Here is a 16,089-nt window from a genome sequence, read left to right as displayed (position 1 = left end):
TTTATTGACAAAACGCCTATGAAAAAGAAGTGCATGTCACTTCTTGAGCCATTTTTGGATCCATTTTTCATTGACTCTATAGAAAAACAGCTCCAAAAATGGCCATAAAAAACGCAGCAAAAAACGCTATTTGCTTGAAAACAGCTCCGTATTTTCAGACGTTTTTAGCTAAGCGTGTGAACATACCCTTACTCTGGAGGACCCGACACGTCAGTGCATGACTCACACAGCACATTGATTTCATTGGGCACCAGGTAATACTTCAGTTCTCCTGTGGTGGCACTGCAGGGGAACAGAACGCTTTCTGCCACGTTGCAAAGTACAGCAGACTAAGCAACACCTTTTAGAAGGTGGAATATTTCAGATTTTTATTCTCTCTAAATGGTTGGCAAGGGGCCACTGATTATTATTGCCCTGTGGCCCAAGCCACTCTTAGTCTGCCCCTGGCATACATTTACAAATGTTTGCTACTTGCATAATGCAAACTGCTGGGTCATAAAACCGTCCCTAGCATCCTGTCATATCTGATATTTTCTACAATCTAGGCATACAGCGAGCTGAGGGCGGGAGCATATATATATATATATATATATATATATATATACATATATATATATATCTCAATCATATATTAGGCCACTCACCGACATCAATGTAAGTGAACGTGTAGGGCAGTGAGACATTTTCTCCCAGTTCATTTGACGTCCGCACGAAAACTGTGTATTCATCTCCCACAGCGATCGTGACCGCCAGCAAGAGAGACGGATTCGCTTGTGAGCTACACTTGCTGAAGACAGTCATATTATGTGTTTTCTGCAATAGCCTGAAATATACAACTGTAATACTTTAATAAAAATATCTGTACATCATTCTTGCTAAAGTTCTGTGGATATTCTTATAATCTGGCTAGAAAATCGTGGTAGGGTAGAAAAAAAATCTAATTTTGACTTGACTTGTCCCTGCAGAGGGGCTATTTTGTTAGGAAAGAAAATCCCCCGTGACCACATTTTTTGTTCCATATCCCGGAGCTTCCTGTATACAATTAATAAATTGGACTTAATAATAATAATAATAATAACAACACAGTATGCAGTAAGCTCTTAGGCTCCATCTAGTGGTGGCCGCAGGAAGACAAACTTTTATATCTGTCTATCAGAAATACAGAGCTCAGACCACTATAAAAATATATCAAAACAAAATGTTGGCCCTATTTTTTTAAACATCTGGCATTGAAGGACAAATACTTAACTGCAAAATACAGGTTGTTTCAATGAAAGTTTCTCTACCAGGTTCCCATGAGCAGGAAAGATTCTCTAAATCCCCCTCCTGTTCACATGTGATAGACCTCGGCTGATCTGGGGGAACTGAAAGAGAAATTAATTAATGTTCAGGGTCAGACAAGACCGGACTAATATTTTCCTATGAGGGCAAAAAAACACAAAACCTATCGCCACCGAGAAGACAATTTGCGTTACAACAACTGATTTGATTGAGGCCTCATGCACATGTCCCTATGACAAAAGGTCTTGTTTAGAAAACCATATACCCTTTACGAGAATTATAAATTAATAGAGGGACCCCCATTAAGAATCCTCATCTATTAGCCAGAGCAAAGAGTGGCACTTTGTACACTATAATGTGAAGAACACTCTCCTGGAAGTAGGTGGATCAGTATCTAAGTCGACCATAAAGAGAAGACTTCATGAGAGCAAATACAGAGGGTTCACCACAAGGTGCAAACCATTAATCAGCCTCAAAAATAGAAAGGCCGGATTAGACTTTGCCAAACAACATGTAAAGAAGCCGCCCAGATCTGGAACAGCATGAAACTAAGATCAACCTGTACCAGAATGATGGGAGGAAGAAAGTATGGAGAAGGCTTGGAACGGCTCATGATCCAAAACCACAACATCCTCTGTAAATCATGGTGGGGGCAGTGTGATGGCATGATGGGGGCAGTGTGATGGCATGGTGGAGGCAGTGTGATGGCATGGTGGGGGCAGTGCGATGGCATGGTGGGGGCAGTGCGATGGCATGGTGGGGGCAGTGTGATGGCATGGTGGAGGCAGTGTGATGGCATGGTGGAGGCAGTGTGATGGGCATGCATGGGCATGCATGGCTGCCAAAGGCACTGGGTCACTAGTATTTATTGATGATGTTACTGAAGACAGAAGCAGCCGGATGAATTCTGAAGTGATCAGGGATTTACTTTCTGCTCAGATTCAACCAAATGCCACAGGTTGATTGGACGTCGCTCCACAGGACAGATGGACAATGACCCAAAACATCCTGCGAAAGTAACTCAGGAGTTTATAAGGCAAAGAAGTGGAATATTCTGCAATGGCCGAGTCACCAGATCTCAAACTGATCGAGCATTTCACTTGCTTAAAGGGAACCTGTCACCAGCATTTTAGCTATAAAGCCAGCAATACCTTGTGAAAGTGGGTGAAAAATCATTGTCATCTAAGCTATAAATATGTTCTAAGTAAGCTCTGTAACTTTAGTATTCTGTTTTTCAGTGGTCCCACGCCGTATGCAAATGAGCAGAAAAGAGTTAAATCTTCATCTGAAAAGAGTCAGATTTTCATTCCTCCAGCATCTCAGAGTGGACTCCACCTCCTTCTTTTTGATTGACAGCTCCTTAGCCAGTCAGGGCCGGACAGGTGGTGGCAGTGGGCGTGGTTAAGAAGCTGCATCCCAGAGGGAAAAACAATTACCATAAAAGGCGGGAAAAGTTTAAACGACTATATTTACTGACAGAGGAGGACTTCAGGAAAGAAGAGAACAGGAATGAACTCTGGACAGCTGAGGCCATTGAGGGGTCAGGTTAGTTTAACAGGTAAGATGTTGATGACAGGATCCCTTTAAGACAAAAAGAGCCGAAAAGGCAGAAAGAGCCACAAACTGTAATGACAGGGTAGGGAGACAGACAGGTGAGCCCTAATCTACCCGCCACTCAGTCCCTGCCTACTTGCAATGACTCGTCCTAAGCGACGGGGTACAACTGGGCGACGGTCCCTACGCTCAGTAAATGCAAGACAGACAAACAGACAAGGGTACACAGAAGCTAGGGAAACGGGGCAGCTGCCCACGGAGACACCGTGAGCAACAAGAGTAGTGAACGAGCCGAGTCAAACCAGGAGAGAACGAGGTACAAAACGCTGAGCAGGAGAGTGGTAAGAAAGCCAAGGTCAATAACAAGCAGAGGATGAGTAGTACAAGCAGCAGCAGCAGCAGCAGCAAGCCAGGAAACAAGCATAGAAGAATAACAGGCAAAGGAGGAACAGGAAAGGCAGGTATAAATAAACAGTGGGCGGGAGCTAGCTCCGTCTGGTCAGGCTGTGATAGGCTCTCCCACTCCTAAGCCTGCCATCCTGAGTGGTGGAAGATGGAGTCAGTCTCACAGACATAGGAGCAGGTGCAGACTGATTGCCCACGGGCATCGACACAGAAGCTATGCCTGGCAAATCCTTTACAGTACCCCCCCTTTTATGAGGGGCCACCGGACCCTTTCTAGGTGGACCTGGTTTATTGGGGAAACGAAGGTGGAAGCTCCTGAGCAATACCCCAGAGTGAACATCCCGGGCGGGTACCCAAGTCCTCTCCTCAGGCCCGTATCCTCTCCAATAGACCAGGTACTGGAGGGAGCCTCGGACCATCCTGCTGTCCACAATCTTGGCCACCTCTAATTCTACCCCCGCAGGGGTGAGAACAGGGACCGGAGGTTTCCACGAGGGAGCCAAGGACGGGGAGCAGCGTTTAAGGAGGGAGGCATGAAAGACGTCGTGCACTCGAAAATACGGGCGCAACTCCAGTCGGAAGGAGACAGGGTTAAGGACTTCAATGACCTTGTACGGCCCTATAAACCGGGGAGCAAACTTCTTGGAGGGGACTTTAAGGTGCACATTTTTAGAAGATAGCCACACCAGATCAAGGGGTTAGCAGAACGTCTTCTATCTGCCTGTATGCTCTGGGACGCCTCTAGGTTCTTCTGAACCTGGGCCCAGACTGTGCGCAGTTCCTGATGAACGACATCTACCTCGGGATTGTTGGAACTACCAGGTGAAACGGAGGAGAACCGTGGATTAAACCCAAAATTACAGAAAAAGGGGGAGACCCCTGACGAGTTACTGACCCGGTTATTAAGGGAATATTCGGCAAGGGGAATGAATGAGACCCAATCATATTGACAGTCAGAGATAAAACACCTTAAATATTGTTCTAGAGACTGATTAGTCCTCTCCGTTTGGCCATTAGTTTCAGGATGGAAAGCTGAGGAGAAGGACAGATCAATCTCCAACTTTTTACAGAAGGCTCTCCAAAACAACGAAACAAATTGTACCCCTCTGTCAGAAACAATATTGACAGGAACCCCATGGAGACGCAGGATGTGTTTGACAAACAAGGTAGCTAACATCTTAGCATTGGGTAGTTTCTTGAGGGGCACAAAGTGGCACATCTTACTGAAGCGGTCTACTACAACCCACACCACCGACTTGCTTTGAGATGGAGGCAAATCGGTGATAAAATCCATGGAGATATGGGTCCAAGGTCTCTGGGGAATGGGCAAAGAACATAGTAAGCCCACTGGTCGGGACCTGGGAGTCTTGGACCTAGCACAAACCTCACAAGCGGCGACGTAGGCCTTAACGTCTTTAAGCAACTCAGGCCACCAGTAGTTTCTGGCAATGAGGCATCCTGGTACCCAGGATGCCTGGATGGCCAGATAGTGCAGAGTCATGATTTTCCCTAAGTACCCTTAGCTGGAGTTGCAGGGGAACAAACAGCTTGTTCTCAGGAAGGTTCCCGGGAGCTGAACCTTGATCAGCCGCAATTTCGGAGACTAAATCAGAATCAATAGAGGAAATTATTATACCTGGAGGCAAAATACAAGCAGGATCTACCTCCGAAGGAGGGCTGGCCATGAAGCTACACGACAGTGCGTCAGCCTTAATATTTTTAGACCCAGCCCTATAGGTGACCAAAAAGTTGAATCTGGTAAAAAATAACGCCCATCGAGCTTGTCTCGGGTTTAGCCTCCGGGCAGATTCTAAGAAAACCAGATTCTTGTGTCTTGTGGTCGCTAAGGACCGTTACCTGGTGCCTAGCCCCCTCCAGGAAGTGGCACCACTCTTCAAATGCCCATTTAATGGCTAAGAGTTCGCGGTTGCCAATATCATAGTTACTCTCAGTGGGCGAAAACTTCCTGGAGAAGTAGGCACAGGGATGGAGATGGGTGAGGGACCTGGTACCCTGGTACAAGACAGCACCCACTCCCACCTCGGAGGCATCAACCTCAACGATGAATGGCTCCATTTGGTTGGGCTGAACCAGCACTGGGGCCGAGATAAAGCACTTCTTAAGGACCTCAAAAGCCTGGACAGCCTCAGGAGGCCAGTGGAGGAGATCAGCACCTTTGCGAGTGAGATCCGTAAGAGGCTTAGCGATGACCGAGAAGTTAGCAATAAATCTACTGTAATAATTAGCAAATCCCAGGAAGCACTGTAACGCCTTCAGGGAGGCAGGTTGGACCCATTCCGCCACAGCCTGGACCTTGCGGGTCCATGCGGAATTCATGAGGAGTGAGGATTTGACCCAAAAATTGTATCTCTTGCACCCCAAACACACATTTTTCGGTCTTAGCAAACAGTTTGTTTTCCCGAAGGACCTGGAGCACCTTCCTGACATGCTCAATATGGGAGGACCAGTCCTTGGAAAACACAAGTATGTCATCAAGGTACACTACAAGAAATACCCCCAGGTAGTCTCTTAAAATCTCATTTATGAAATTCTGGAAGACCGCGGGAGCATTACACAACCCAAAGGGTATGACGAGGTATTCAAAATGACCTTCGGGCGTGTTAAACGCAGTCTTCCACTCATCCCCCTCTTTGATGCGGATAAGGTTATAAGCCCCCCGTAGATCAAACTTAGAGAACCATTGGGCCCCCTGAACCTGATTGAAGAGATCAGGAATCAAAGGAAGGGGGTACTGGTTCCTTACAGTGACCTTATTCAAGTTCCGGTAGTCGATGCACGGCCTAAGACCACCATCCTTCTTCCCTACGAAGAAGCCAGCACCTACCGGAGAAGTAGAGGGGCGAATGTAACCCTTGGTCAGGCATTCTTGGATATACTCTCTCATGGCTTCACGTTCGGGACAAGAGAGATTGAATATCCTACCCTTAGGGAGCTTAACTCCTGGTACCAAATCGATTGCGCAATCGTATTCTCTATGAGGAGGTAACACTTCGGAGGCCTCTTTAGAGAAAACATCAGCGAAGTCCTGAACAAACTCAGGTAGAGTGTTCACCTCCTCAGGGAGAGAAATAGAATTAACAGAAAAACATGACGTCATGCATTCATTACCCCATTTGGTAAGATCCCCAGTATTCCAGTTAAATGTGGGATTATGCAACTGCAACCAGGGAAGGCCTAAAACCAAATCGGACGATAATCCCTGCATCACCAGTACAGAGCACTGTTCCAAATGCATGGAGCCAACAAGGAGTTCAAAAACAGGGGTATGCTGTGTAAAATAACCATTAGCAAGAGGAGTGGAGTCGATACCCACTACCGGGACAGGTTTAGGCAAATCAATCAATGGCATAGCTAGAGACATAACAAATTCCACAGACATAATATTAGCAGAAGATCCTGAATCCACAAAGGCACTGCCGGTAGCAGACCTACCACCAAAAGAGACCTGAAAGGGAAGCAAGATTTTATTAGGTTTCATCTTTACGGGAAATACCTGTGCGCCCAAGTGACCTCCCCGATGATCACTTAGGCGCAGAAGTTTTCCGGCTGCTTATTCTTATGCCTAGGACAGTTGTTCACTTGATGCTTGTCATCCCCACAGTAGAAGCAGAGACCATTCTTCCTGCGGAACTCTCTACGTTGTTGGGGGGACACGGAGGCCCCGAGTTGCATAGGTACATCCGAGTCTTCTGTGGAAGAACGAAGCAACGGAACCTCGGGAGGCATCATAGGGGAGTCAGAGGAGAAGGCACAAAAACGTTCAAGTCGTCGTTCCCTGAGACGTCGGTCAAGTCGTACCGCTAAAGCCATAACCTGATCTAGGGAGTCAGCAGAGGGATAACTAACAACAGGTCTTTCAGGGCGTTCGACAGACCCAATCTAAACTGGCACCTCAAGGCAGGGTCATTCCACCGAGAAGCTACACACCACTTCCTAAAGTCAGAGCAATACTCCTCAACAGGTCTCTTACCCTGACGTAAGGTCACCAGCTGACTCTCGGCAAAGGCAGTCTTGTCAGTCTCGTCATAAATGAGTCCGAGAGCAGAAAAGAAAAGATCAACGGAGGAAAGTTCAGGGGCATGAGGAGCCAAGGAGAAGGCCCATTCTTGGGGCCCGTCCTGGAGCCGGGACATAATTATACCCACCCGCTGGCTCTCAGAACCTGAGGAGTGGGGCTTTAAGCGAAAATAGAGCCTACATGTAATGGCAGGGGGGTAGGGAAACAGACAGTGAGCCCTAATCTACACACCACTCAGTCCCTGCCTACTTGCAACGACCCGCCCTAGGCGACGGGGTACAACTGGGCGACGGTCCCTACGCTCAGTAGGTGCACGACAGACAAACAGACAAGGGGACACAAGCAAAGGGCAATGGGGCAGTTGCCCACGGCAACACCGTGAGCAACAAGAGAGGTGAACGAGCCGAGTCAAACCAGGAATGTACGAGGTACCAAACGCAGAGCAGGAGAGTAGTCAGTAAGCCGGGGTCATTATGAAGCAAGGTCAAATAGCTAGGAGCTGCAGCAAGGCCAGGAAACCACACGAGAAGAATCACAAGCAAAGGAGGAACAGGAAAGGCAGGTATAAATAGACAGAGGGCGGGAGCTAGCTACGTCTGGCCAGGCTGCGATAGGCTCTCCCACTCCTAAGCCTGCCATCCTGAGTGGTGGAAGATGGAGTCAGTCTCAGAGACATAGAACCAGGTGCAGACTGATTACCCATGGGCGTATACACAGAAGTTGTGAGACAGGTGAGCCCTAATCTACCCGCCACTCAGTCCCTGCCTACTTGCAACGACCCATTCTAAGCGACGGGGTACAACTGGGCGACGGTCCCTACGCTCAGTAAGTGCAAGACAGACAAACAGACAAGGGTACACAGAAGCTAGAGAAACGGGGCAGCTGCCCACGGAGACACCGTGAGCAACAAGTGTAGTGAACGAGCCGAGTCATACCAGGAGAGAACGAGGTACAAAACGCTGAGCAGGAGAGTGGTAAGAAAGCCAAGGTCAATAACAAGCAGAGGATGAGTAGTACAAGCAGCAGCAGCAAGCCAGGAAACAAGCATAGAAGAATCACAGGTAAAGGAGGAAAAGGTAAGGCAGATATAAATAGACAGAGGGCGGGAGCTAGCTCCGTCTGGCCAGGCTGTGATAGGCTCTCCCACTCCTAAGCCTGCCATCCTGAGTGGTGGAAGATGGAGTCAGTCTCACAGACATAGGAGCAGGTGCAGACTGATTGCCCACGGGCATCGACACAGAAGCTGTGTCTGGCAAATCCTTTACACAAACAAGAAACAACTGAAGACAACGGCAGTAAAGGCCGAGCAAAGCATCACAAAGGAGGAAACCCAGCGTGTGGTGATGTTCATGGGTTCCAGACTTCAGGCCGTCATTGCCTGCAAAGTATTCTCTACAAAGTATTAACACTTTTTTTTATTTATGATAATGTTAATTTGTCCAATTACTTTTGAGCCCCTGAAATGAGGCGGCTGTGTAGAAAAATGGCTGCAATTCCTAAACTTTTCACAGGTGTTCAACCCCTTGAATTAAACCTGAAAGTCTAAACTTCAATTGCATCTCAGTTGTTTCATTTCAAATCCAATGTGGTGGCAGCAGAGCCCAAATCATGAAGATTGTGTCACTCCAAATAATTCTGGACCTAACGGTACATAGCCTTTAAAGGGGTTATCCAGTCGCTAAAAATTGATGGCCTATCCTCAGTATAGGCCATCAATATCTGATGGGTCGGGGTCCGACTCCTGGGACACCCGCCGATCTCTTTTGAAGGGGCTGCATTGCTCATAGGAGCGCTGCTTTCCCCTCATTTCTACTTCGCTCTCTGAATCGTTGACATGGATGTAGTGGCGATTCACAGGTATTGCAGCTTTTTCTCCCATTCACTTTTAAGGAAGAAGAAGGCTGCAATACCTCTGAATCGCCGCTACATCCATGTCGGAGATTCACAGTAATCAAGTAGCAATGAAGGGGAAGCAGCGCTTGTACGAGCGCTGCGGCCGTTCAAAACAGCTGATCGGCGGGGGTATAGCCTGAGGATAGGCCGTCAATTTTTAGCGACTGGATAACCCCTCTAATGTTAACCTATGCCATTTAATGATTTCGCAATTGCAAAAAAAAACAACGTTGGCCGCTAATGCCATTTATAGTATTCCATGTCTCATATATTCACTGACAAATACTTACATCCAGCAAATACTGATATCACGCAAAGCATTTTACATTTCCAACACTGGAAAATAGTTTCACCAGGAGGAAGGAGGAGGCCTTGTACAGTGACAGAATCCGTCTGTAATGCCCCTGTCAGTAATGTTTTTTGCCTGTAAATTTTCATGTCTTCCTTAGATCGCAGGTTGCAGGGTTTGATGTTACCGGTTAAAGTGCATGTGAGGTTTATAGCATGACCGTGGTGTATCACTGTGCTGGGGCTGACCTCCATTATAGCAGCTGGACAGGTTTCTGCGGATAAAGGATATAGTACATTTAGATTTCTTTGTTAAATACCCTACGGTTTTATGTTTATAGCTCATATGGAAACCTATTGTAGCATCCATGGCCACGGGCCGTCAGGTTTACTCACGTCCCGACGCTCGCAGCCATGGATCCGTGAGCTCCGCTCCGGTCTGCTGTGTCCCGTAGGGAGCTTGTGCATGCTTGTGCACGCTCTTAAAGGGCCAGCACGCGCACCTGTAAAACAATCATCATCATCAACCACATGACTTCCTAGTCTATAAGAGGGTCCCAGCCCTTCTGATCCTTGCCTGAGCGTTGTTAGTAATTCCTAAGTCTGTCTTTCAAATGGTCCCTTAGTGTTTCCCGTTCCAGTTGTTACCCGTGCCCTTTTACCTGTTCCTGTTTCCCGTGCTGTGTTCTTGTTCCTGTGCCTACTAGTTGGAGTTGTGTCTACTGCATCTGTGTCATCCGGCATGTCCTGTGTCATCTGCCACGTCCAGAGGGATTCGCCACGTCTGGCGCAACCTGCGGCACCTGCTGTCATTCGCCACGTCTGGCGTTACCTGCTGCACCCATCTCCATCAGTGCCAGAACTGTGGCCACTGTCTGGACTATCCTGGTATCCTTGTGCGGGACTTTGTATTTCTGGGGTTCCCTGTTGTTTGGCCAGCTGCCTCCCCGCTATGGCAGTACAGCCTAGTGGGTCCAAAAACCACACAAACCGGGACAGTACGCTCAGGCGATGGACCCCGCTGGTCAACCTGAGACCTTGACGACACAAGCCATGCTGGCCGAGATGCAAGACCTCCAGTCATGGCAAGACCAACTCCTCCTGTCGGTGAACGCCATAGCCCATCGACTGCCTGCTCCAACCACAGTCGTCACCGCACCCATTCCTGCTGTTGCTCCTGCTACACTTCCTGTCTATACCAGTGCCGACCCCTATGCTTCTTGCCGCTACCTCCACGCTATGACGGAGACCCGAGGACCTGCAGGGGATTTTTGAATCAGTGCCTGATCCACTTCAGGCCCTTCTCTTCGGATGACGTCAGGATCACCTTCATCATCTCTCTCCTTACTGGCAAAGCCCTGGCATGGGCTAATCCTCTGTGGGAACGTCAGGGACCACAGACCCGTGACTTGCAGTGCTTCTTATGGACCTTCCGCTCGATCTTTGAGGAACCTGGGAGAGTTTCTTCGGCTGCTGCACCCCTTCTTATGACCCTACACCAGGGAGACCTCTCCGTGGGCGAGTATGCCATCCAGTTCCGCATCCTGGCTGCTGAGTTAACCTGGAACAACGAAGCTTTGGTGGCCGCATTCTGGCAGGGACTGTCTTCGGGGATAAAGGACGAGCTGGCTGCTCGCAATCTGCCATCTACCCTGGACGATCTTATCCTACTCGCCACCCGGGTTGACATGAGGATCCGGGAGCGTTCCCAAGAGGTTCTCCGGGAAAGAGAACTTCCTAGGCTGGATTCTACTTTCCAGCAACATCTCAGCCATCCCAACAGAGGATCCTATGCAGAGTAACCATGTCAAATTGTCTATCCAGGAGAAACAACGCAGACGCACTTCTGCGCTTTGTCTGTATTGCAGCCTCGGAGCCCATATTGTGCGTCTGTGTATCCAGAGGCCAGAGAGACCCCACTGCCTAGGATTGGTTGGGGAGGCAACCCTAGGTGGAATGGTACCTAATAAAACATTCTGTTCCAAGCTGACTATTCCTGTGACCCTAGTATCCGGCGAGAGGACGCATCTGGTTTCTGCCTATCTTGACTCTGGGTCTGCTGCAAACTTCATCCAAAAAGATCCTGAGAAAGTGAGAGCTGTCCTGGAGTGGCCACGTCCTCAAGGCCTAAGGGCCATACAGCGGTTCCTGGGATTCGCCAATTTCTACCGGCAGTTTATTCCAAACTCCTCATCTCTGATGGCTCCCATCTCTACCCTTACTAAGAAAGGTGTGAACGCCAAAGTGTGGACTCCAGAGGCAGAGTCCGCATTTATTAGCCTCAAGAAAGCCTTCACTTCAGCTTCGATCCTCCATCATCCTGACGTATCTTGGCAGTTCTCATTGGAGGTGGACGCTTCCTCTGTTGCACTTCTGTTCCAGAGGAGCTCCAAAGGAAAGGCAGTAGTATGTGACTACTACTCAAGACTTTTTTCTTCTGCTGAGCGCAATTACTCCATTGGAGATCGGGAGCTACTGGCTATCAAATTGGCCCTGGAGGAGTGGAGACATCTTCTAGAGGGCTCAGCTCACCCCATCCTGATCTACATTGACCACAAAAACCTTACCTACCTTCAGTCCGCTCAACGACTGAATCCCTGTCAAGTCAGGTGGTCACTGTTCTTCACCCATTTCAAAATTTTGCTCCACTACCGTCCCGCTGACAAGAATGTAAGGGCCGATGTCCTGTCCAGATCATTTGAGATGGAAGACACGGGGGAGTGCCTTCAGACTATCATAGACCCATCCTGCATTGTCACTGATAATCCTTTGCAGGTTAGAGACATCCCTCCGGGGAGGACGTTTGTTCGGTTGGCAGACAGGAGAATAATTCTCAGCTGGGGACACAGTTCTAAACTGGCTGGGCACCCTGGTGTCCGTAAGACCCGAGACCTGATTGCTCGTCACTTCTGGTGGCCCACGCTGCCCAAGGATGTTATGGACTTTGTCTCTTCTTGCACGGTGTGTGCTTCTAACAAAGTTTCTCACTCCAAGCCTGCCGGCATGCTTCAACCTTTGCCTGTACTCAATGCCCCCTGGCAGCACGTTGCGATGGACCTTGTCACAGACCTTCATCCTTCAGCAGGATGCAACACTGTCTGGTTGGTAGTGGACCGGTACTCTAAGATGGCACATTTTATCCCACTGACCGACCTACATTCTTCTCCCCGACTGGCGAGTCTCTCCATTAAACACATCTTTCGCTTGCATGGCTTGCCCCTTCACATTGTATCCGATCGGGGGGGGGGTTCAATTTACCTCAAAGTTCTGGAGAGCCCACTGTAAACTCCTGGATGTGAGATTGGACTTTTCCTCAGCCTATCACCCCCCCCCCCCCAGTCCAATGGGCAAGTTATGAGGATCAACCAGATCATGGAGAATTATCTCTGCCACTTCATCTCTTTACAGCATGATAACTGGGTACAGCTTCTTCCATGGGTTGAGTTCTCATACAACAACCACACAAGCGAGTCCACCACTTCCACTCCATTTCACATTGAAAACGGTCAACATCCTAGAGTCCCTCTTCCAGTGTCGACTACATCTCAGGTACCCGCTGCTGACTCTGCATTTGGGAACTTTCTGCAAATCTGGCAACAGACCTGGTCCTCTATTTTGCTAGCAGTCGATCGCATGAAGCGAAAAGCAGATATGAAGAGAAAAGAGCCGCCTCAGTATCTTCCCCTACCAAAGTCTGGCTGTCCTCTCTGAACATTGAAGGTGCCTTCATACAAGTTTGCTCCCAGGTTCCTTGGTCCTTTCGAGATTCTGCAACAAATAAACCCTGTCTTCTATAAGCTGCGGCTGCCTCCTACCCTCAGAATCCCCAAATCCTTTCATGTGTCCCTCCTGAAGCCAGTGGTCCTGAACCGCTACAGCAAGACTTCTAGTTCCACAGTTGCTCCCAGCGGTTCTTCTGATGTGTTCGAGGTGAGGGAGATCCTAGACTGCAAAAGGTTAGGAGAAAATACTTTTTATTTGGTGGACTGGAGAGGTTTTGTCCCTGAGGAGAGGTCCCGGGAACCTCAGTGCTCCTGCTCTCGTTAAGAAATTCCTCTTTCGCTCTGGCCCCAAGAAGAGGGGGCGTAAGAGGGGGAATACTGTAGCGTCCATGGCCACGGGCCGTCGGGTTTACTCACCTCCCGACGCCCGCAGCCATGGATCCGTGAGCGCCAGTCCCCATCTCCTTCCTAGGAGACGCCAGCGCTCACTTCCACTCCGGTCTGCTGTGTACCGTAGGGTGCGCGCGCACGCTCGTGCCCGGTCTTAAAGAGCCAACGCGCGCACCTGTAAAACAATCATCATCATCATCAACCACATGACTTCCTGGTCTATAAGAGAGCCCCGGCCCTTCTGATCTTTGCCTGAGCGTTGTTAGTAATTCCTAAGTCTGTCTTGCAAATGGTCCCTTAGTGTTTCCCGTTCCAGTTGTTACCCATGCCCTGTTACCTGTTCCTGTATCCCGTGCTGTGTTCTTGTTCCTGTGCCTACTAGTTGGAGTCGTGTCTACTGCATCTGTGTCATCCGCCACGTCCTGTGTCATCTGCCACGTCCAGAGGGATTCGCCACGTCTGGCGCAACCTGCGGCAACTGTGTCATCCGCCATGTCCTGTGTCCTCTGCCACGTCCAGAGAGATTCGCCACGTCTGGCGCAACATGCGGCACCCATCTCCATCAGTGCCAGAGCTGCGGCCACTGTCTGGATTATCCAGGTACCCTTGTGTGGAACTTTGTATTTCTGGGGTTCCCTGTTTGGTCAGCTGCCTCCCCGCTACGGCAGTGCGGCCTAGTGGGTCCACAAACCTACAAACCGTGACACCTATGTATTTCCATGCTCACATACTGCAAACAAACCCTGTGTAGTCTAATGCTGCAGTCATGTGTTACTCTTTTCCTTTGGTAGGTTATGAAGAAGAGGAGGCAGATAGAGAGTGTGGAGTAACACATGACTGCAGGATTAAACTACACAGTAGTCTGTAACCATGGAGACACATAGGTCTGCATAGAAGCTGTATACACAAAATCAAGACTATTACCAAGATACTCTATTATATATATATATATGTATATATATATATATATATATATATATATATATATATATATATATATAGGCATTTGAGTAATTCAAAAGCAATGATATATCTTGCAGTGGGCCCCCTTATCTAATGGCCCCTGTGCAGCTGCATAAGTTGCACATATAATATGTCGGCCCTGCTCTGCGATCTAAACAGATCAGCAGAATACATTACTTTCTAAAGTAAAATTTTGAATACAACAATCGCTGTAACAATCTCAAAGATTTTTAGCCTTATATTTTTGCATGGATAAAGACTTCTTATCTGTAGAAAAATAAGAATTTACCCTTCATTTAATAAAACAGAACTAATTTATAATAAAAATAAACAATAAGTAATAAAAATACATACAATTAAAATAGAATAAATTGGGTTTAGTTAAAAAAAAAAGCAAATAAATGCCCTGTAATCAGAAAATTATGTGTTTTTATTCTACACGTATATATTTTTGTTTAATTTTTTTTTTTTTTTTTATGTGACTATCCGTTTAAAAAAAGAATCCTGAAATATTCCAGTTGTCACGCTAGCCACTGGACAATACTAACTCGTTGCCTCATTTTTGCTAGCCACTGGAGCACACACAATAAGCTGACATTTCTTATTTTCTGTAGCTCACTTGTCAGCTTTCCTGTGTAGATTTGGACAGTATCAGCAGAGTCATCTCATTATCCTTAAAGGGCAGAGAATTTAATGTCAGATGACAGCTCTATTGTACTTCTGGAAGCTTAGATAAGGCACCATATACACTATAACATTATATACTATACATACAGATAAGGCTTTATATGTAGCTCTCCTGTCACTCCCTGGTCTCTGGAGAAGGGGCATGTACTCCTGGAGACTGTAATAATGTATGATATTTCTCTGTCGTTTAACGCCAATTTATTTCAGCTGCCATAAAGCGCACTCACCTTGCTGCACTGTCTATAGACAATACAAAAAAAAAGTGCGTGTCCCCAATATATCAACCCCCAAGTTTAAAAAAAATTAAATTATAATTAACTACAACATATGAAAACAGATTTAGTATTTCTCTTCTACAGACTGACATCTAATGATCAACTTTTACATAGTAAATATAAATAATAAAAAAAAAGGATTTTTTTTCTTGTTCACCAACCTGCCCTTGATTTCATTGCAATCCACATGATAGTGATGTTAAAAGTCATCCACAGAATCCTAAATCTTCTCTCCATAAGCTGAAAAGAAGGGACTGATGACTGCAGAAGAAATGTAACAACGTTTTTAGAACAGTTTTTGTATAACATGTTGCTGAGAATATAATCTAGATGCTAAATAAAGCCATGTATTAACAAAACATCTCAAGTTTTTAGGTTATTTTAACCCATGAAATGTTGTTAAAAGTGGAATGACATTTTAATAATTTACATTGTAACTTTTCAAATCTTCCTTTGTGTACAGCAACGAAAGTGTAGCATAATACAATAATAATAATAATACAGCTTTAGGAAAAGAGCCTAGTGGTCACTAATAGTACTGCAGTTTTTTTGTTTCTTGGTTGAATATATCTTTTTTATTTTCTTTTTTCTG

At 47.1% G+C, this 16,089-nt stretch overlaps 1 protein-coding gene across 1 annotated transcript in view; it reads right to left on the bottom strand.

Moving 5' to 3' along the window:
* IL12RB2 (interleukin 12 receptor subunit beta 2) overlaps positions 1-15,806 on the bottom strand; it is a 32,286-nt gene extending 16,480 nt beyond the window's left edge. The window contains 4 exon segments of the mRNA XM_075832076.1: positions 645-823; positions 1,250-1,364; positions 9,463-9,735; positions 15,659-15,806. Of these exon segments, the coding sequence (XP_075688191.1) occupies positions 645-823; positions 1,250-1,364; positions 9,463-9,735; positions 15,659-15,806 (715 nt within the window).
* Between the last annotated feature and the right edge of the window lie 283 nt (positions 15,807-16,089).

This window comes from Rhinoderma darwinii, chromosome 7 (assembly GCF_050947455.1).
Source record: "Rhinoderma darwinii isolate aRhiDar2 chromosome 7, aRhiDar2.hap1, whole genome shotgun sequence".
Lineage (NCBI taxonomy): Eukaryota > Metazoa > Chordata > Amphibia > Anura > Rhinodermatidae > Rhinoderma > Rhinoderma darwinii.
Note: the sequence above shows the minus strand (reverse complement) of the source record. Positions and strands in the feature narration are given on the sequence as shown.